This window comes from Coloeus monedula, assembly GCF_965178545.1.
Source record: "Coloeus monedula genome assembly, chromosome: 8".
Classification (NCBI taxonomy): domain Eukaryota; kingdom Metazoa; phylum Chordata; class Aves; order Passeriformes; family Corvidae; genus Coloeus; species Coloeus monedula.
Window position 1 is genome coordinate 35,042,582 of NC_138788.1, and position 20,551 is coordinate 35,063,132.

General features: G+C 42.4%; 1 protein-coding gene across 2 annotated transcripts in view; it reads right to left on the reverse strand.

Moving 5' to 3' along the window:
- Nucleotides 1-705: 705 nt before the first annotated feature.
- CHST15 (carbohydrate sulfotransferase 15) overlaps nt 706-20,551 on the reverse strand; it is a 44,692-nt gene continuing 24,846 nt past the window's right edge. For both annotated transcript variants that reach the window (XM_082285856.1, XM_082285857.1), the window contains 7 exons: nt 18,941-20,006; nt 17,871-18,210; nt 14,036-14,182; nt 9,420-9,576; nt 5,388-5,544; nt 2,400-2,547; nt 706-1,264 (listed from right to left, as the gene is read on the reverse strand). In XM_082285856.1, coding sequence (XP_082141982.1) covers nt 1,074-1,264; nt 2,400-2,547; nt 5,388-5,544; nt 9,420-9,576; nt 14,036-14,182; nt 17,871-18,210; nt 18,941-19,483 — 1,683 coding nt within the window. In that variant the 5' untranslated portion in view covers nt 19,484-20,006 and the 3' untranslated portion in view covers nt 706-1,073. The remainder of the gene's footprint in view (nt 1,265-2,399; nt 2,548-5,387; nt 5,545-9,419; nt 9,577-14,035; nt 14,183-17,870; nt 18,211-18,940; nt 20,007-20,551) is intronic.

A 20,551-nucleotide genomic window follows, 5' to 3' on the forward strand; every position in this document is an offset into this window, starting at 1 on the left:
AAATCCGACCATTTTAGTCAAACAAAACCTTTCAGGTATCTCAAAGTTTCTCCATAGCTTTCAATTTTTATTTTTTTTTTACTCAAGTCTGCCTATCTCGACCTCTTTAACCAGATGTAGATGTTTTTCCTGAAGAGCGAAACACGTAACATACACCTGTTCTGTAAGGTACTGAGCTTCCTGCCCATTTATGATTTTAATAACAAAATTTCATATGGCTTTTAAAATGCATATTCCTTCACAATGGAGAAGAGAAATCCTGTAGAATTTAGCAGAAATATCCATAAAAGCTCTCCATGGCCAGGAATGGACTTTTAATAAAGCCCATTCTCACTGGGAAAATGTGTGATATGAATAAATGATACATATTCATACTTACATGAACAAAATGAATTTGTTATGCTAAACACCAAATCAGCCTGTTTGGATCTCAGCTATCCATTCTTACCTGGATTATAAAATTTTCTTTTACAAGAACTGCGGCTAGGAAAGTCCATTTATCTTGAAGATATAAATTAGATTTGGAAATTTGTGTGAATGCACTTTATCTTTCTTTCAGATTTAAGGAAACACACTTAGTGGAGACCATTTGTAAATAGGCTGACAAAAAGAAACAGAATTTTAGGTTGAATTCAATTAAAAATTTTAATGACTAAATGACATTGATTGTTTGAAAAGAAAATGAGTGAATAACATATACTGAAAATGAGATTATAAGCGTAATTGTAGGAAACTGATGCTAACTCTGTGTTGCAGCATCTCAGAGAAGGTTAAACTTCAACACCCCTGTGGAAGAGTGTAAGACATCATCTTTGTCCTAATTCTTGTCCACTCCTTTGCAGGGGTGAAAGAAGTTGCAATAAACTGATTAAAGCAAGATGCTTTCCATTCTCCCAAGGAAAACGTGGTAGAGCTGTTGAGACATGTGCTGACTGAAGGTGAGGCTCTCAGCTCATCCATCGGCTGCTCTTTGGAATGGGGGAAAAAAAAATGTCAATATCCACACACAAAAATAGAATTTAAAAAAATAAAAACTCCTTTAAGCACTGTAGTTGTGGCACGAAATGTACACCTTATGTCCTCTTCCATAAAAAAGCATCATCAAAAAGAACTTGTGCCAGTTTTGTATTAAAAGGCCTATAGAAATCTCTTAAAATTGCCTTGGTGGTTGGCAGCATCGGGCCCAGGCTTCTGTCTTCAGGTCTTCGGGTGTTTGATGCAGGACTTTTGGTAATCAGAGCTTCTTGTTTCTCACTCAGAGGTCCTGTGGGAAAAGAGAATGTTATCTTCAAATATTTCCCAAAAAAATGCCCATCCTAAAGAAAATTAATGACTAAATTAGAAGGTTTGCCATGGGGAGAAAAATGTGATTTTTGTTAGCAGCCACGTTGTTTCAGAATATTGAAGGCAGGCTCAGATTAGTAAAATTAATCACTTCTGGTAAATTTGGAAATAATACATTTTCCTCTCCCCTTAATTAATCAGCTCTATAAAAAGCAGCATAAATCACTCTTAGAGGAAAAGACCTGTTTTCAGAAAAAAAATGATTGAAGAAAACTTCCCATCCGTTTTGGAGTTGCAGGTATTTTATGCTGCTATTTCGTTTCACAGTGTGAGTTGACAAATACCTGACAGAAACTCTGCAAGCTTCACTCAGCACTCAGGTAAGCCCTTGTTTTGTTTATTTTGGAGGCTGGCAGTGGGATCAAAGTGGACACAGGTGTAGTGATGCCCCCACTTTGGGAATAAATGTGCATCAGCAAGATAAAAACCTACAGAGTTTTCCAGCACAAACCATATTCAGGAAGCAGATGCCAAGCTTTTCATCTGTTCAGTCTGCTACATCCAAGCTTTCTCATCATCTAGACCAATCTTTGGACCAGACAGACAATTTTTCAGCCACATTTTCATTCTCTTGCTGCTGTCAAATCAACATTGGGCAACGTTTTGTCTGCCGGCGTTTCTCTGAGGATTAGCAACAGATGTCTCAATCAACACAGCAAAAACACAATTTCCCCCTTCTCCTTGGCTACAAGCACAACCTTTCATCATGCTCAGATTTAGGTTCTGGGCTAAAATTGTGTGGGGTACCTTTGCATCCCTGGAAGCCTGTGGCAAGCAGGCCCTGAGTGCCTTCAGAAGCAGGACTGCCTTCTGTATGAGAAGATAAATCCCTGCATTCTGAGTGGTCTGGAATTTTTTTTCTTTATATAATCTAAGATCTTCTAACACCAGGCATTTGAGAATTTAATTTTGCTTGACTCTAGGCAATGAGATTAATGCATCCTTCAAGCCAGATTCCTTTGCTTCTCTTTTTGTCTCTTAAAAAGGCAAAAACAACCTAAAAGAAGAAGGATAATAATGATTTTGCCTGCTTAAACCAGGCAGCAAGCACCTACCCAGATCCAGGAACTGGAACACCATGTGCATGGTGTACCTCATGTTTGATGCATGGTCCTCCAGGCGAAGAACAAGTATCTGATCTTTGTTAAAAACTGTCAGCCAGTCCAGGAGATACACAACGTAGAGCCCAACTTGTAACCTCACCTGTAAGCACAAAAAAATCCAAGTTAATTCACCCTTACAACACTTCTAGCTGTAAGAAAAACAGCACTCACCTCTATCATCTGGGCAAAATATCCCCAAAATGTGTTTTTGAGGAATGGCAAAAAGAAAATATGTGAACGTTTTGTATCTTCCTCTTGTTTTCAGAGCAGCCAAAGGAAATCTTTGCAAATGGCTTTTCTACAGGGGAGAGATGTCATTTGACCAAGGGCTGGGCTGTGCACTCGCTGCACCAGCCCCAGGTGTGTGTAAAAGCGTTGCACAGACACAGTTATCTGTAGAAGGATGCTCAGACACCTCACATCCAAGCTCCTCTGTGCTTGAGATGATCCAACCTTCACGGAGACGCTGAGGGCTCTTGGCTCCCAGATGAACAGCCATTCAAGGGAAGATGCTCAGTCTTTTCACGTTCCCAGTCCCTAGGGCTGCTTATTCCAGTTTGGTTTCACCTTGGGGACGTGGTTTAGGGCTGGGCTTGGCAGCGCTGCATTAAAACTTGGACTCAACGACCTTAAGGGTCTTTTCCAACCTAAATGATTCCATAACTATCAGCTGCACCAGGTCATGCTGCCACGAGCAGGACAAATATTCAGACTTGATATCAGGTATGAGATTTGGGTGCATTTTGCTGCATCCTTTGATTGCAATAATTAGGTTGAGATCTCAGCTGCAGCAGCGATGATGGTGCCTTGTCTGAGTACACAATGACAGAGCCAGACTCTGTCACACCAGAGAGGGGAAAGGCAGATTTTCAGTCTCTCCTGCCCTAATCTCTGGTTTTTTTCCCTCCTCAATTTTACATAACAAGTTGAAACATAAAAAGTGTAGCCTGGTGTTCTTAAAAAGTCCAGCCTCCAACTATGCTTATAAATATTTTTCTAAATCCCTTCAGGCTGAGAGGAACATGAATCCCAAGTCTTAAGCATCTTTCATAAAAGAGACTTAACATCTTCAGCTCACTTTGCCACAGAGCCAATGAAGTCAGACAACAGCCTCTTTTACCTCTGACACTGCCCCATGACCTACAGGGCTACCTAAATTCCTCTAAAAAAGCCATATTTTGAATTATTGCTGAATTATTATTATTATCCTGTGTGATTCTGATGTGTGTCTTTGCCTGATTATAACTTGAGTCTCCATATTTAGCAGGCTTCTTTATGGATGTGCTGCACCAGAATTTGGAACCTCTTATTTGATTAAGACATCAGGCTAAGATGGGATAATTCTGGAAGGGCAGCATCCCAGCCCTCAGTCAATGCCTCCTTCCACTCAGCACTGGGGCAAACTTGTGGTTTAATGTTTATTTTCTTACTCCAGGATCTTGTGAACAGTCTCTCCATCTCCCTTGTCCACTCCTTCAGGTGCTGGAAGGCCACAACTGGGAGCACCCTGGTCACTGTGCCTTTCTCTGGGTAATGTTCTTTCCACTGATTCCAAGTGCCAAACACCCCTTTCTTCACCATCAGCATCCAGCAGCAGCCACGATGCCCAGGGCACCTCTCTGGTTTGAGAAATACATTAACAAATAGCAAACCCATTTTTTTCCTGGCAGAGTCACAGAATTAGCAACCTAATGAGCTCACCAGGGACAGCAATCCTCACTTTTTCAACACACAGCAAACCACGAACACAACAGATTTAGCAACTTGGCTGAAGAAGAAGCTAAAAAGGGCCGTTGAGGAGCACAGTTGGCATGTGGGTTTTATTCAAACACCTGCTCGTGGCTCTATGGAAAGAGGCCTCCTCTGCTCATTTCCAAAAGCATCTTCTTCAGAGGGCTGCCGAAGACAACAAACGGAGATGGGTTCTGCACCCTGAGGATGAACGTAAGAGGAAAATCTTTCCTTCTGGTTCTCTCTCTGCCTTTCTCTGCCACACTGGAAGGAATACTTTTGTGTGAGCAGATGGCTGGAAAATTCAGTGATGCTGCCCAGCAGCAATTGGTGTCTGAGGGAGTCCTGGCAGCTGCAATCAGAGATCAGCAGCTCCAGTCTACCTGGTGAGTGAGAGCAGTATCCTGTTTGCTCTGCTGCTGCGGGGCTCCAGCCCGTGGAATACACTCTTGTACTGTTATTTTATCCACTGGATGAGGCAATAACTTTACCCCAGAGGCAAAGGAAGGAACTATTCCCTCTGAATCCTTTACAGCCTGAGCAAATAAAAGAGGATTGACTGGCAAACTGGCCAGATGTGATATTTCAAGTCAATCTCTTCCATATTATTCATATTATTCTCTGCCCTCAAGCAAAATCTGAAGTCAGTTCTATGCTAAAATTGTGAATTTTGGAATCCTAAGCCTGTAATAGTTATCCACTCCCCTGCCAGCAGTTTCTGTGTTTTCTTGTATCATTTTCTGGCACACACAAATAAAAAAAATTAAAAAATAAAATAAAATAAAATAAAAAAGAAAAAGGTTTTATCTAGCTATTGGTAGCCTTTTCTTACAAAAGAACACATAATTTATTCTGATTTTGAGGCAATTCGGTACTGCAAAGATCTTTGCCAGAGCTACTTTTTGGAGACATCTGCAAAAAGCATGCACATTAAATTGCAATTTTCACTAAATGCACTGTCCACGCACTTGCACAATAAGAAGGCTGTGTTATTCCTGTTGGCATTCATCAGGGAACAGGCTGAGGAGACAGGTGGGCCCCTACACCATCTTTTACATGTTTACACTTATATTTATGTCCTCCCCTTTACAAACGAAAAGGGACAACGTTTCGATTTCTCGCTGCTTCCTTGCACAGGATTTTGGTGTCTTCACAACCTTTCCCCCAGGTGAGAGCAGCCAGGAACCAAATGTGCCTGGAAATACCTACGGGCATGGCGTTGTTGAGGGTGTTGTTGTAGACACAGGCTCGCAGGGAGTAATCCAGCACACAGCCCTCAAACAGCTGCAGCGACTCCGCCACTTTTTCATGGAAATCCTCCGCGGATTTGTTGGCGCTGGCGAAGTACAGATAATCAGAGTACAACCTGTGGGGGAAAACGTGGCAGTGAGGGGCTGAGGGGGTGGAAGAGTGTGGATACAAAAATGCTGCTAGCGAGGATTTTCTTGCTGTTTTCTAAGCCCGTGAGAGACTTTTCTCTCTCACAGAAGAGGTAGCAGAGTGATGTAAACAACCAAACACCTGCAGCCTTGAAAAGTCTTGTTTATAGCACAGTAGAAAAATATTTTGACAGTGGATGTTTTAGGATTTTAGCCCATCACCCCAAGGGGAGGCTGATCCTTTGTCCAATTAGACTATGAAGGAAAAAGTCCATAAGAGAGTTTGTAAAATAATTAAATAGATCAATCTTGCTGCACAATTCCTGCTTGCTGGATCTTCTCCTCCTCCCTACAGCTGAGGGGCATGGTGATATACCCTAGGGCATTTTAATAGAAGAGCATTTATTTACCTGGAAATTCCAATCTGGAATTCCATACTGGACTCCAGGGAAAGGGGATGTGTGTGTAACAGCGTCCCACCCACAGCCTGCCGCCCAGAGACACTTTTTCCATTCATTTTAATGAGTTTTAGCTCCCAGCAAAACCCTCTCCAGGGAATTTTGAACAGCATTCCCACTTTCAAGGTCAGCATCCCTGGAGACCTGACCCTAGAAATTGTGGGTGCCAATGTTTTCTCCTGAAGGCAAATTTTTAGGCTTTAAATTCATGTTCTCTGTGAGCAATAGAACCGGTCTCAGGTGATGTTGGTGCCCCTCTGCACTTGGTGTTCCATGGACAGGAACAGTCCTTGCCTCTAAAGCTTAAAGCTGATTGTAGAAACTGTAACTTTAGGTGGGGTAGAAAGTGTAATTTTTATATGATTACCAAGCTGGCTACCATCATGAGTAAGAAAGAGTCTGGATTTCACACTCCTTTTACAGGAAGCTTCACCTCCAATCTTACATTGATTTTCCATCAAAAACTTCCCATTTACAGCATTCCACCCGTTGATTTTCTATTTTTTTTTTTTTTTCAAGATGAAGGAGGAGTTTCTCTAAGTTACAGAGGAGTATCCTCTCATTGCACACTTTTAGCACAAGTTTTTCAATTGCTTTAAATTACTTTAAAAATTTTATGTAAATTCAAGTCTCTTTGGGGGTGATGTGGTGAAAAAACCCAAAACCTACAGGCAAGGAAAATATGAATTTTAGCATTAGCCCCTGAAACCTTGACTGGGCTTTTGCAAGATGAACATGTTTTAAAAAGACAAAGGAAATACTCTGACATGGAATAAATATTGGATCTGCTGAACATGATATTTTAACTTCCATTTGTAATTAGGCTTAGAATGACCAGAATCACAACAATACCACAGGATTTTGTATCACTCGAGGAGTCACTTCCCCAAGTGTGTTTGCAGCACAGATTTGATGCCTCCACAGTACCCATCTCTTGACAAAATTCCAGAAATCCTACATATTTCTCAGCCTCTTCCAAAAACCCACAGGTGTCTAAGAAATGACCTAAAAACACCAATCTATTTAGGTCTTGCTTATTACTCTGTACTTTTGTATTGCACTTACTTTATTTATCCTTTAACTTCCCTAGATTTCTGTGGGCACTTAAAAATACCTCATTTGGAAAGTTTAGGCCTTAATCCAGCAAAGCACTTAAGCACAGGAATAGCCCCTCTGCACTCATTATTTATGTCAGTGTTTTGCAAGAACAGGATTTTAATTCCCATGTGAAACAAATGAAGACTCCAGTCATTTAATAAAAAAGAAGAAAGGGAACAGCTGAAGGACCAAGCCTGCTGAGTTCACCTAAATTAGACACACAATAGCATCTCCTGCTTGCAGGAAATGTGGATATCAGCACTCAGCTTGTCCCAGGGATGGTGGGACTGACTGGTGAAAGGTTTCTTCCTGCGGAAAATCAGCCAGCAGGCATCAGGTACAGCATGGGCCAGGCTGAAGTGTCATTAAAAAGGTTTAATATGACTGCTTAGTGTTTCTAACCATACATCAAAAGAAATGCATCATTTTTAAGGCTTGTTGGCATCTTATGAAAAACGACATTCTTGAAGACAAGTTCTCCCTCTGCAGGGCAGTTGAGATTTTCTTTCCATTTTTCTTTCTTTTTTTTTTTTTTTCCCCCCATGTGTTTTTAATTCTGGGGACATCTGCCTTTGCTGATTAGGATTTCAGCTGTTCTGGCTGCTTGAAGTCCTGCCCTTCAACCTCTGTCCATTCTGATGAAATAATGGCACCGGTTGACAGCCATCACAAAAATTATGTCATTCAAATATTCCCTGCTGGGGGTAGCCCAGACCCTGTGCAGGTTAGATCAGAGCCTGTCCCAGCTCCATGCCCTCCTGGCTACTCCAAGGAACCTGTCCCACTGCCTGGCATCACCAGTGGATGCCTGAGCTGTCCCTTCTGCTTTTGGTCCTGCAGCTCAGATGAGCCATCAGGAATGAAAGGAACTGTAAACAAAAAGGAACCAATTTGTCACAAACACAGTAAGGGAGATGAAGCTGACTTTTTCTGTCACCCCTGATAAGGCTGGCAGAGAGTACATCCCCATTACAGAGGGTGGTTAAGGCAATCAGGGAGTTTGTCACTAATTTACATGAGGAAGCCACTTCAGGCGCTCTCTCACATAAAATTACCATCTGTTAACTCCTGGGGTCAGGAGATGCCAGTGAAGTTGAGAGCTGCATTTCCTGACACAGGAGCTGGGAAGCGTCTCCCAGCCCTGCTCGCACCACAGCCACGTCCTGCTAGCAGGGGAGCTCCTAGGGGTGCACCATCCCAGCTCTGGAAGCTGCTGGGCAGTGGGTACAGGCTGCCTGCACAAGCACCACGGGTCTGCTCTTCTCCCAGAGCCACCAGAGCCTGGTGCCCACCATCATCTGCACCCCACCATCATCTGCACCCCCACCATCATCTACAATCCCAGCATCATCTGCAATTCCAGCATCGTCTGCACCCCCACCATCATCTGCATCCCCTTCCTTCCCTGAGTTTTGCTGGGGCTCTGCCCTTGGGCACTGACCTTGCCAGAGATATCCTGAATATCCCTATGGAGCTACAGTGAGAAGGAATCACATCCCCTCAGTCTGATCCTTGTGGACTCTACCTCCACCCTGTCCACCCTCCCCATTACCCTCATCATTTTTATCCTTCCTCAGAGAACATAATGGAAAGAAATGTCCCAGAAATATGGAGGAAGACTGGAGAGAAGTGAAATGCAAGTGGAAAGCTGCACATTCCTGTCTCTCCACAGCCATTCAAAACAGCCCATACCTTGGCAAAAGCCAAGCCCTTTCCCTACAAACAAAGTCAGGAACACCAAGGATGAACTCCCGTAGCTGTTGGCTGTGCAAGCTACAAATGCCCATTGAAACTTTACACGAGGGTCTCACCAAGCACTTTCCAGATTTAAAGATGTTTATATCCTTTGCTGACTCTGGAGCTATTTAATCATTATTAATCATTATTATTTAATCAGTTGGAACTGCAAACCCCATGAAAATATACATTTTTCTACCTAAATGAAATGAAGCATTTCCCAGGACCACTTCTGCTGAGGTCTGACCACTTCTGCAGTGCCCTCCTAATCTAGCGAGCCCTGCTGAAAACCAAGGCATATTAGCTCATGTGATTGCATTTGATTGCATTTGGAAACCTATAAATTCTTTTTTTTAGAGTAGCTCAGGTGTTCAGGCATGGCACTCATGGCATTCACCCTCACATGCTTCTCTTTAAAACATTATCACAGTTACCTGTGCCAAAATACACAGAATAAAACCCCTCTTACCACAACCAAGTAGCTCTCCAACACCACATGAATATTTACTTGCATCCAACAGAGTGAGAACTAATAATATTATTTATAACAAGAAAATTTTCTGTCTCACCTTTCTACAGGGTCCCTCAGCATGATGATAAGTTTGGCATTTGGCTGGAAGGCATGGATAAAATCCTGGATTAGGAAGGGAGGTTCTCCTTCAGTACTGTTGTCATAGAAGAAAATCCAAGCGTTGTTGTCCCACATTGTCGAGGCACTGGCCTCCCCTGGAAATGAGAGGCATCTCTGCTGGTAACTCATTCAACTCTTCATGTTGGAGTGGAAATTGGCTGAATTTTAAATTGCTATGGACAGATCAAAATTGACTCCAAGAATTTCAATACACCTTAGCTCTTGCAAACTGATCTGGATAAAGTTCCCAGAGCTGCAGCAATCCCAGTGCCCTGTGCTTTTGGGAAGGCAGGGATGGTTAAGGCAGGTTTTGTGCAATTCCACCTGAAATATTACTGTCCATAAGCACACTACTTCCTGCTGGTGGTTAACACATGCAAATAGATTTGAGCTGGAATGGACTGCTCAGGGTTTTATCACATTCTGTAGTGAAAAATCAAGGAATCACAGAATGATCTGGGCTGGAAGGAACATTAATGATCATCTTGTTGCCACCCTTGCCATGGGCAGGGACACTTTCCACTAGGCCAGGTGGCTCCAAGCCCCATCCAACCTGGCCCTGAGGAGGCAGGAGTTTGTCCCTGCTGAAGCCTTGCAGTGCTCTTCGTAGCACCCACGGGTTGGCCTTAATGTTCCCAATCTCAGAGGAGCAGCTTGTTAACAAATTGTACCATTTCCCACAGAAAAGTGTGGAAACTACCACCCCTGCTGATCAACAGTGTGGAAAACATAATCAGGAGAAGCAGTGAGCACATAAGAAATATTTTAAAAGCAGCTGAGTTGTGTCATTGAGGATTGAAATATTTTTTATGCAATTATTCATGTAGAAGAAGTCAAGTATTTACTAATAGACAAAAGGTTTACAGAATAAATAGCACACTTTGGTAAAATACCAGATTCTGGTGTCTTTCATGACTGAAGAAGCTCACTCTGAATGCAATGCTACAGGGAGAAATATAATCAGTAAAAATCTCTGCCAGAGTGAGTATATGATGGTTCAGCTGCTAAATAAATGATCTCATGTTTTGAATTTTGTAACCTTCTCTGTCTTTTTAAGTAATACTGGCATTTATGTGGCACGGTACTGTTTAATAAAACATATATAGAAGCTTTTTGGGGACTTACACTCTCTGACAGTCTATGAAAGCTAATTCTTGCTAATGAGGTTTTTCAAATCAAAGGGAAGGAGATTAAAAAAATAATAATGTTGTAGGCTTATAGACTTGTACATTATTTCCCTATTTTTTCTTCTTTCCTCTTCTGGGAAAGTCCAATAAAGATTTAAAAGACGGACAAAACACAACATGAGAAAGGTACTGGCTCCAAACTTCAGCTGAACATAATGTGATTCATTAACAAAGTCTGGGAGTTGTTAGAAAACACATTAATCTTCTGTCACGTTCGTTTTGCCTCTTTTCAGGAGGAGATCAGGTCCATTGGCTATAGCTGGGTGTCCACAGCAGCTCCGCTCTTCCATTCTAAATTAATTAGCCAAAGCACTGCCTAATCACCAGCAGGCTTTGAGTTGTCAATTAAAACTCAATTAGCCCAGCTCCCACGCTGGGTGAGGCAGAAACACAAAGGATTAAACAGAGGCCAGGAGCTGAGGCAGCCCTGCCACAGAAACCTCTCCTGAGCTGCCGGGACGTGGGGAAATGCAAAGGGGTACAAGCCCTTGCAGACAGGGCTTTACAGGAGAGGGCACTCCAGGGATGGGAGCAACCTTGGGAAGTCACTGCTCCATCTCTGTGGCAGGCACAGCTGGGCTGAGAGAGCTCCCTCAGAAATGTTTTCCTAAATCATGCCAAGGTAATTAAAGTCTATGTCCTCACCGAGCCACCTACTCCTCTCTGGACTAGGCATGATCACCCTTCACAGTCCTCTGCTCTGTTCCCTGATCACATTTAATGTTCTGTTGGATTTATCCCAATTAACGTGGTCAAACCTGTGAACACCTCCCTACACTTCTGCAATGTAAATTACAAAAAAATCAGTGCATTTGCATGTAAGTGGGTGGATTCTCTGAACATCAGAGCCCACATTCCACAGAAATTGTGACAGCTGGATCAGCTGCCACCACCCAAAATCTGCAGGCAGGACCCAAACCAGGGAAAATCCCAGAATCAGAAAGGTTGGGAAAGACCTCCAAGATTGTCAAGTCCAACCCAAGATCACAGGCACACAACCAAATCATGCTAGAGCATTAACAGGGCTCAAGGTGCTGCTCCAGTGCAGTCAGCCCAGCATAATCTGGGCTCAAGAGGGTAAATCTTCCCACAAGGTGACTGTCACAAATTTAATGAGGGGAAAAAAAAGAAAATATATATATGTATATATGTATGTGAAAAAATAATAATCATTCTGGTCCCTGCTGATTTTTATAATTTTAATTTCCTGAAGCAGCCAAACAAAAATATTCCTGACAATTTGACAGTTTAGTTTTATTTTATAATAGAGATTTAATACCTGCAAAGAGAAAAAACCATACTAAACATGAGATAAATTAATCACCGACAATTAATTATGTTTAATTACTCCAGTGCAACTGAGTAATTTTTTTGGTATGGACTTAAAGAACATATGAATTATTAAATTGCCTAAAGAATGGACATATAACCTCCTTATTCAGTCATTAATGGATTAACATCATATTGTGTTTTCGCAAGCCATTCCTCTGAATTTATCATATTAATGATCCCACACAAACAACTCCTGCTCAGAATGCCTCAGGCTGGATCAGCCCTGTCCTCTCTGGCTCATCTCTAAGCAGATGTTGGGGTTGGATTTTTTTTGGAAAATGCAGTTATTACCCACTAGGTTTAATATCCGAAGAAGCTTAACTTTTCAAAATAATATAACATGATGAACTACTGAAATATTTACACTTTTAATTTGATTTTTCTTTGCAGTCATCTGAAATAAGAAAAGGAAGATTATGAGCAAACCTGATATTCATACAGATTCGTTTTAGGCTAGATGGCTTTGTTTTGTTTTTTACCAAGGTCATAAAAGACTGCCTTAATGAGTATAATCATTCAAGACTTTTCCTGTAAACTTAATAAGAAAACCCAGCAGAACCTTAATGAAACAAGAAATGAGACCACCGGAAAAAGAAACACAAAGTGAACTCTACAAAAAGCTGCAACAGGAGGTAAGTAATCAAAGATGTACGTTGCAATTAGATTAGTGAATTTAATTAGCATAAGCACTTCACCCATGAAAGGACAGGAGATATTATTGTAAGTAGCAGGCAAATCTGCAGATGTCCTTGACAGCAACATTTCTTAAGAATCCCATCTTGCAGATGCTGCTCAGTGTTGCAGATGTTTAATAAAGTGAATGATGGATTTAAACAGGGGCTGGGGAAGTTTTGAACAAATGTGACTCAGCCAAGGCTCTGGTTTAACCAAGCTAAGGCATCAGCACCATCTCATCCAGACAGCAATAGGTTAAAATTTTTAAACCAAACCCCCAGTAATTCTGAGGGCAGGAAGCAAAAATCTTGTCTCTATTTTCTGTAGAATTGTGGCTTCAAGCCTCCTTGAAAAGTCTCTTTTTGACAGGGAACTGTCACTTGCACAACTACTTTTTGCATGGAATGTGTCTGGTTTCCCTGGGAAGTTCTGAGGTGACAGAGTTACGCTTGTAATACTCCCATCCCCTCAGTTTTCTGGTTTTAGCAGACAGCAAAAGCAGAATTTAGAAGTTTGTGATGTTCCTCATGGGCACTATAAACCTGTACACCACGGACCAGAGGGGATGAGCCCAGCGGATTGACCACTGTGTGTCATGGAAAGCAACTCAGGGATCCCTCCCTAGAGCCCAGTGCTAACCATGGACTTCCATAAAGTACAATAAAACAGCACTTCTAGACCATTTTTAGTAGTAATTAGGTAATTTAATTTTAATACCAATTCATTATATCAATATCTTCTGTTGGAGGTTGAGGAGAGCCACTGAGAGCTTTCCTTATCGTGTCTCCCATCAGCTCCAGGATTTTTCCAGTACCCAGTGTGTGTCATTACAACACAGTTTTGTGTTATCCCAGACACACTGCTCCAGCATTTGGAACTGAAGCCACAATCCCAGCACTACAGGCAATCCCCTCATAATTGTACTTAAAGTGGATGTGGCACCTGGGGACGCGGGTTAGGGGTGACCTTGGAAGTGCTGTGGGGCAATGGATAGACTTGATGATCTTAGAGGGTTTTTCCAACCTAAATGATTCTATGAAAACAAAAGGAAAACTGGGTTTCAAGGAGTTGCCAAGGTCATTCTCATTCTTGCAAGCAGAACCCCACATTAATTAAATGCTGATGTTCATCAGATATACAGCACTTGCTCAGGAATTTTCTAAAGATAATCACAGCTTCTTAACAAAGCAGGAAACCACCCTCCAGGGAAAGAAAGCCAAGAGCTTCCAGGCGCACCAGGGAAAAACAACGCCAGGGGCTCAGTGCTGAGAACAAGTCACAAAATCCCCCTCTGGCCCCCCAGCTCTGAGTGCTGCCCATGTGGAGCTACAGGGATGTTTTGGGGCTGCGTTTGCCCTACCAATGATGATGTTGTTCCTCCTGCCACGCTCCTTCCCCTCGTCACTCTGCAGCACACTCTGGATCTGATGTGCTGCCAAGTCGAACAGATCCAGGTAATCTTCCACAGGGTAGCGGTCGTGAAATCCGTCCCTCAGCCGGATGATTCCTGAAAGAGCAGCAAAAAGAGAGAATCAGAAACAGCTATTATAATAACAACAGAGCAAGACTGACCATGGTGCAAACCAAGGTGATTTCGTAGATGAGGCTGGCCCCAAGCCAGCCAACATCAGCACGAGATCCGACAGACGAAGTGCAACCCTCAGATAAAAGTGCCAATAATGAAGTGGCTGAGATCTGAGATCTGAGTTACTGAATGATTACACCATAAACTCACAGTGATAGGAAATATTTTAAGCGCTCTGTTTTGTACTCCCTGCATGAATGAGCTTGGATTTATTTTCTTCTAAATTTAGCTGTTGGAAAGAACATAGAAGATAAGATTCTACTTCCATTTGCACCCATGTAAATTGAAGTAATATTGGACTCCCACTAGATTTACTGTTCTGAGATTGAGCACAGGCTCTGATGCCAAATATGCAAATCAATACACACTGGGAAATCATTCATGGGTTTTTTTTTTTCCTTTCACAGGTATGCAAATAACGCTCCACAGTAGTATCTCATTTTTCTCCTCTCCTTCCCTCCACTCTGGGGTGAGTTCAGTATCACCTTCCCCCTGCATTTCTCAGCATCTTGAGCCACATCCTGTGATTTTTATACTCCTTTTCCCACTCCTGTTTCCAAATCTAGTCTCACTTCTCCATTTGCTATACATGCTCCCCACACAGGACTTCTCAGCTCTCCCTTTCTTGTTCCCACAAGGCCAATAATTATCAATTATGTGAGAGGAAAGCTCAGCAAGGGAGTTCTTTTGTCCATTGCCTCTGATTTTCCCCTTTAGGAAAGTGGGATTTAATGAGGGTAGAAGAAAGTTCAACAGCGTATTTTGACTTGTTTTGAGGGGGAAAAAAAAGTGCAAGCGTGGTGCTACAGACAGCCTTGGTTTGTTACCACCCCACTCCTGGGAACAGAAACAGTGGCAAGGAGCCAGGAGAGAGAGACAGTCAAGCTGAGACAAAGTCCTGTGGAGCATCAACCATCCCAGCAGAAGGGGAAAGGAGTGATTTGTGAAATGGGGCCTCCCCAGAGGGCTGTTTAACTTCAGCTGAAATTAGTCAGTCTCATAAAAATCCATTGAATCAGAGGATGTCATTGAACAAAGAGATTTTCTTGTCCAGCTTGTGTTAGAAACCTAACCAAGTTAATAGCCAGGAGCATAGGAGTCATAGCCACTCGCTGGCTGTCCCAATTTCACTTGTGAGTGTATTTGTCATATTCTCTGTTTTTCTTTTTTTAATTTTAAATAGTAACCATTAGATAATGCACTTTTAAGGCAGAATTAAAGGACTGAGCCACCAGGAATAAACTTGGTCTTTCATTCTCAGTGGCAGACAGCTGAGATGATCGGAAGGTCATCCCTACAGATCCCCCTCCCATGAGACCACGAGCTCTGCAATCTTTCCTCATTCTCCAGCTTTACAAAACAACTTCAAAAAAACCTGAATTATGCAAAGAATGTTCTCTTCAAGGATCAGCACTTGGTCCCCAGTGGCTGACCACAAGACTGTGCAAGTGGAGGGGTTGTGAATGCCAGCACAGAGATAGGAATTCACCCTTGTTCTCAAGTTAGATGCACTCCAGCCTGATTTTTTGCATTCTTCTGCCTGTTTGGAAGGTCGGGTTCAGAGCTTTAGTGAGCCCAGTCTTGCTGAAGTGAGGTTGGGTGCATTACCTCCTCCAACATTCATTCCAAACATTTATGCTGAGGTTAATATAAGTGGAGAGAACTACTTGGTGAAAAACATTTTAGCTTAAGGTATCAGTTGGGTTCAGCCTTTGCTGCCAACTCTCCCGTGGAACACAAAATCCTCCACAGATTTTGCTGCCAGTCCCTCGTTTTCATCACTCTACTTGAATATGAGAGAAAGTCGTCGCTGCCCCATCCCTGGAAGTGTCCAAGGCCAGGTTGGACAGGGCTTGGAGCAACCTGAGATAGTGGAAGGTGTCCCTGCCCATGGCAGGTAGAACAAGATGATTAAGGTCCCTTCCAACCCAAACCATTCCATGTTTTGTCTTCAGTCAGCTACTGAGACGAACAAGTCCCTTTTCATGGGTCTTCAAGGGACACCACAATGCTTCTCTTCTTTGACTTGATTTCATTCCTCAGTTCACACTGGTGCCTCCAGTGTTTCTTAAACCAGACGAAATTATCTCAAAAGCACAGCTGTATTTTCATCACATTGCTTTAAACCTTAGCTTACAAAAAAGGATTTAGAAAATGTCTAAAATATTTATCTTGGCAATGTTCTTATGGCATTTGTGAAGGAAGAAAATTGAAAATTTAACAGCAAAATCATGAAATCCCATCTCTGTGGCCAAAAGCACCTCACCAAGCAGCGAGGAACAAAATCCTGTCTGCAGGAGCTCAAAGGTTCTTCTGGGATCCAGGGCATGGGAAAACAAGATGGAAATGACAGGACCGCATGCAGGAGAAATGAAGAATTTGAGGTATGATCTCAAAATAAAGAACAGAAGCAGCACTGCAGGTGTCCCAATGCCTCAGAAAGTGTCCTTCCTTGCCTTTAGCCACAGCAATTCACTATTTTCCCATTCCAAGGAAGCTCAGAAAGGCACCAAAAGAAAGTAGTGATCAAAGTCCTCATCTACCCCCCAGTGCCAGGTCTGTCCCGTTCCAATGGCTGTGTCTGCCATAAAGCAACAGCAAATGAGAAACAGAAATTAAGATGTCACTAAAATAAGCAAAATCTTCTTCTTGGAAACAGTAAAATCACTGAAAAGTCTTTGATCTTTGACGCCAAAGTCATAAAAAAGGAGGGCACGCCAACACTTAACAAAGCCAGACCCAAGAGCTGGAAAATCCAGTGCCTGGGTGGAATAGAGAAGGCACAACACTCATCCACACATAGAGGGGAGCAGTTAGGAAATTAAAATGGGTCTTCTGCAGCTCATCTAATCTCTAACCACAAGACTGGCCTTCCTCAGCATCCAGAGAAGAGAGATAAGGAGAAAAACACTTCAGATGCATGAAATTCTGTGCTCAGCCCCACTGCCCTGAGGCCCTTTGGAGGTGCAATCATGAGGTGTGGATGCCTTTACTCCAGCTGGCCACAGCCCCAGCTATTCAAGTCTGCCTTCACAGATGGAAATATTGATATCATCCAGGAAAAGTATCAAAATATGTGCAGGGCCCTCAGTGTGAGAGAGATTCCTCATGCAGAGCATCTCTACTGTTCAGTGATGGCCAGAGCTGTGACATTAAAGAAGCTCCTGCTACAGTGGTATTTATTGAACTATAAGGACTGAAATTTTAAATAGTGACCCATCATTTATTGATGTGAGAAAGGCTTTACAGAATTTTCCAATACAAAACTATCACTGCTACTCTTCAACTCCCCCAAGAAAAACTAATTCGTTTCTCTCCTTGCCTTTACAAATTCTTAAGGTGGGTTTTATCGGCCCTTTTTGTTTTTTCTTAGATTTTCCAAACCACTGCAAATGAACCAAATGAAATGTGCGTTTTCTCAAGAGGTTTAACCCAAAACATCATTGAACAAAAGCAGGTTGAGCATCCACCACGAGGATTTCTCAAAACTATCTGTTTCGGTGGTTCCTGGGTAATCCAGTACAGAGCAAATCCATTAATTTCATCCCAGACACGTAGAAAATTTTAGGAGACACAACTTGCCTGGATAGCAGAGGACATTTTCACTCACCAAAGCGTTTCCTTGTCCACCAGTGGGGCTCCTTGATGGCCGAGAAGCGAACGTCGGGGTGCAGCCTGAGGCGGTCGTACAGGTCCGTGGTGCCACACTTGGGCTGCCCGATGATGTAGAAGTGTGGGAGGCAGCGCAGGCGGTAGTGTTTGTCCTTGTAGTGGTACAAGTGGTTCCAAAATACCTTCCTGAGGTAATCAAATATGATCCGAAAGCGCTTGGAGTACAGTGCATAGGAGTTGGTTGCGTAAGGATCCGTGGTTGTGTTTCCGCGGTACTCTTCATACCAACAAGGGTTCTTGCTATTTGGAAGGAATTTGTTAGGAATTACTGAAAACATCTGCAACATAAAGAACAACAATTTCAGTCAAGGCATCAAGCAATCAACAGTTATTATTTCTTACTTAGCACGGTGAGAGAACAGAAACTTTACCTGGACATCTTTACTTACAAAGTTTACCCCATTTTTTGCTTCTGATGACACCAGAACCAAATCCTGTACAACCCATTGGACTGGGAGAGGAGTATTTAGAAATCCTTTTATTTTAAGGCCAGAAAGGGCCTTAATAATCCCCCAACTTCCCTGCAACCCCAGGAAATTATTTTTAAAGTCAAACACCCAATACTCAAAGCAAATTACCTTCCAGTTGCTAACTCTGAAATACAAGGTTTGCAATGATTTTCAGGAAGGCACCCTGGCAAGCAGTTATTAGAAAGGCTCTTTTCTTATTTATCATTTCAGGTGACAGGTAAATCTAAGTCACAATGATTTTGCATGAGACAAGGTAAAAGTTCAGTAATGTGGTACAGCTATCAGAGGGCTGCCTGATTTTTTGCTTCAGGTGTCAAGACCATTTACAGAACCCATCCATCGTGCCCGTGACTCAGAGGGATGTGATCTACAATGGCAACTTCTCAGCTGCTGTGAATCAGGAGACTCTAGATGGTGTAAATCACTTTATGAACATCCCAGCAGTTGCACTTTTTTATATCTAGGCAAAAGATTGATCCAAAAGCCTTGAAACAAGGATGTAAGAAGCAGTTTAAGACACGCCTCAATTCATACTTACATGTGGCTCTTGCTTCCTCAGCTCTTCTAAATCAGGGCGCTGCCTCGTTATAAACTCTATCTTTGAAGTAATGGTGTCAATAATTAATTTAATGCTTGGATAATCCTTTACATATGAAATATTCATTTTTGAAGGCTGGTAATGGTCTTTCATGTCACTAAGGCTTTCATTGTCCATTAAGCTGGGATTGCTAGCAAAAGCTCCATAATGGAAGGGAGATGGGATCAGCAACAGGCCATGCTTGGCTCCAGTCAGTATGTAGGATACCATCACCAGAGTCATTATGATCAACCCAAACATCAGACTGCAGAGCTTCCCCTTCCTCAGGCAGAACAATCCATTCCAGCTCTCACAGTGATCAGTCCTCACTTCCAGAACCGCGAGCCACTTCATCTGCTTGCTGTCGGTGTACAAAGGGATTTTATTTTCTCCTCTGCACACAGGACACTTCTGGTTATTGTGATCAGGTCCACGGCATCTGAAACACTGTCTGTGCAAGTCATTTGGTAATAAATGTATGCAGCAATTAATGCAATACCTCATATTACTACGGTTAAACTCCTAGATCAATGAGCCGAGCACAGCCATAAAAATGTTTCTGAAGAATATGAGTCATCTTCTCTAAGTCTGAAATTATTTCATTCCTGGAGTGATTCTACGACTACTCAGCAATGCAAAAGGACAGGTTCAAAACAGAATAAAAAGTGACATGTGTCACAGAGAGAAAAAGAAACCCCAACCACCACCAACACACAAAAATAGATGTACTCTGGATGTGGTTCCCAAGAATTTGGCTCAGTAAGAGGAATGTGGCGAAGTAAGGATCAGCTACAAGACTGGTTCAAGTTTTTCCCATTGAACAAAATGAGAAGGAAGAAATATTGTTACGTAGTGTGAAAATATGCAAAAAATAGAAATAACTCATTGTCCTCTGCTTTGTGCTGCAATAGGCAAATATGGGTAAAAATGTCCAGAATTCCTTAAAATGAGCAGGTTCCAAACCACACTACTGCTGCTGGAAGCTTCATCTTCCCACAGGTGACTCCAAAGAGATGCATTGTCCACCCTAGGGAAACAAAAACCAGATGTTTCTATACACCCAGACATCATATCCACATCACCCACAGCCACAGCAAAGCACAACCTACCACGAGTCATTTCCCAATTCTATTTGAAAGATGCCTGCTGTTGCCAAGTCTGTTCATTACAGCATTCAGGATATTAAACCCAGGAAACATTTGGCTCCAGGTTCACAGTGAGCTGCCCTTGCTTTCCCATCACCCATCTGCTCACACCAATGACTGGTTGCTACCACAGGTAACACTACACAACCCCCCTCAGCTGCTCACTGACCCACCCAACAGATCTTAATCTGCTCTTGAAATATGGGAGCATTTCTGGACAGTATCCAGTGACACAGGTTTAAATAATTACACTCTGTCTGCTCGTGGGGATCTTAAATTAACTGTTCTAAAGTGGGGTAGGACCCTGCTTGAGACAGGGATAAAATAACAGTTTCCTTTCAAACACAGGAGATAAAAAGCCAAACAAAAAAAAAACAAAAGCCACAAGTAAAACTTTCAGCAAGCTGAAGGGATTAAAAAACAGACA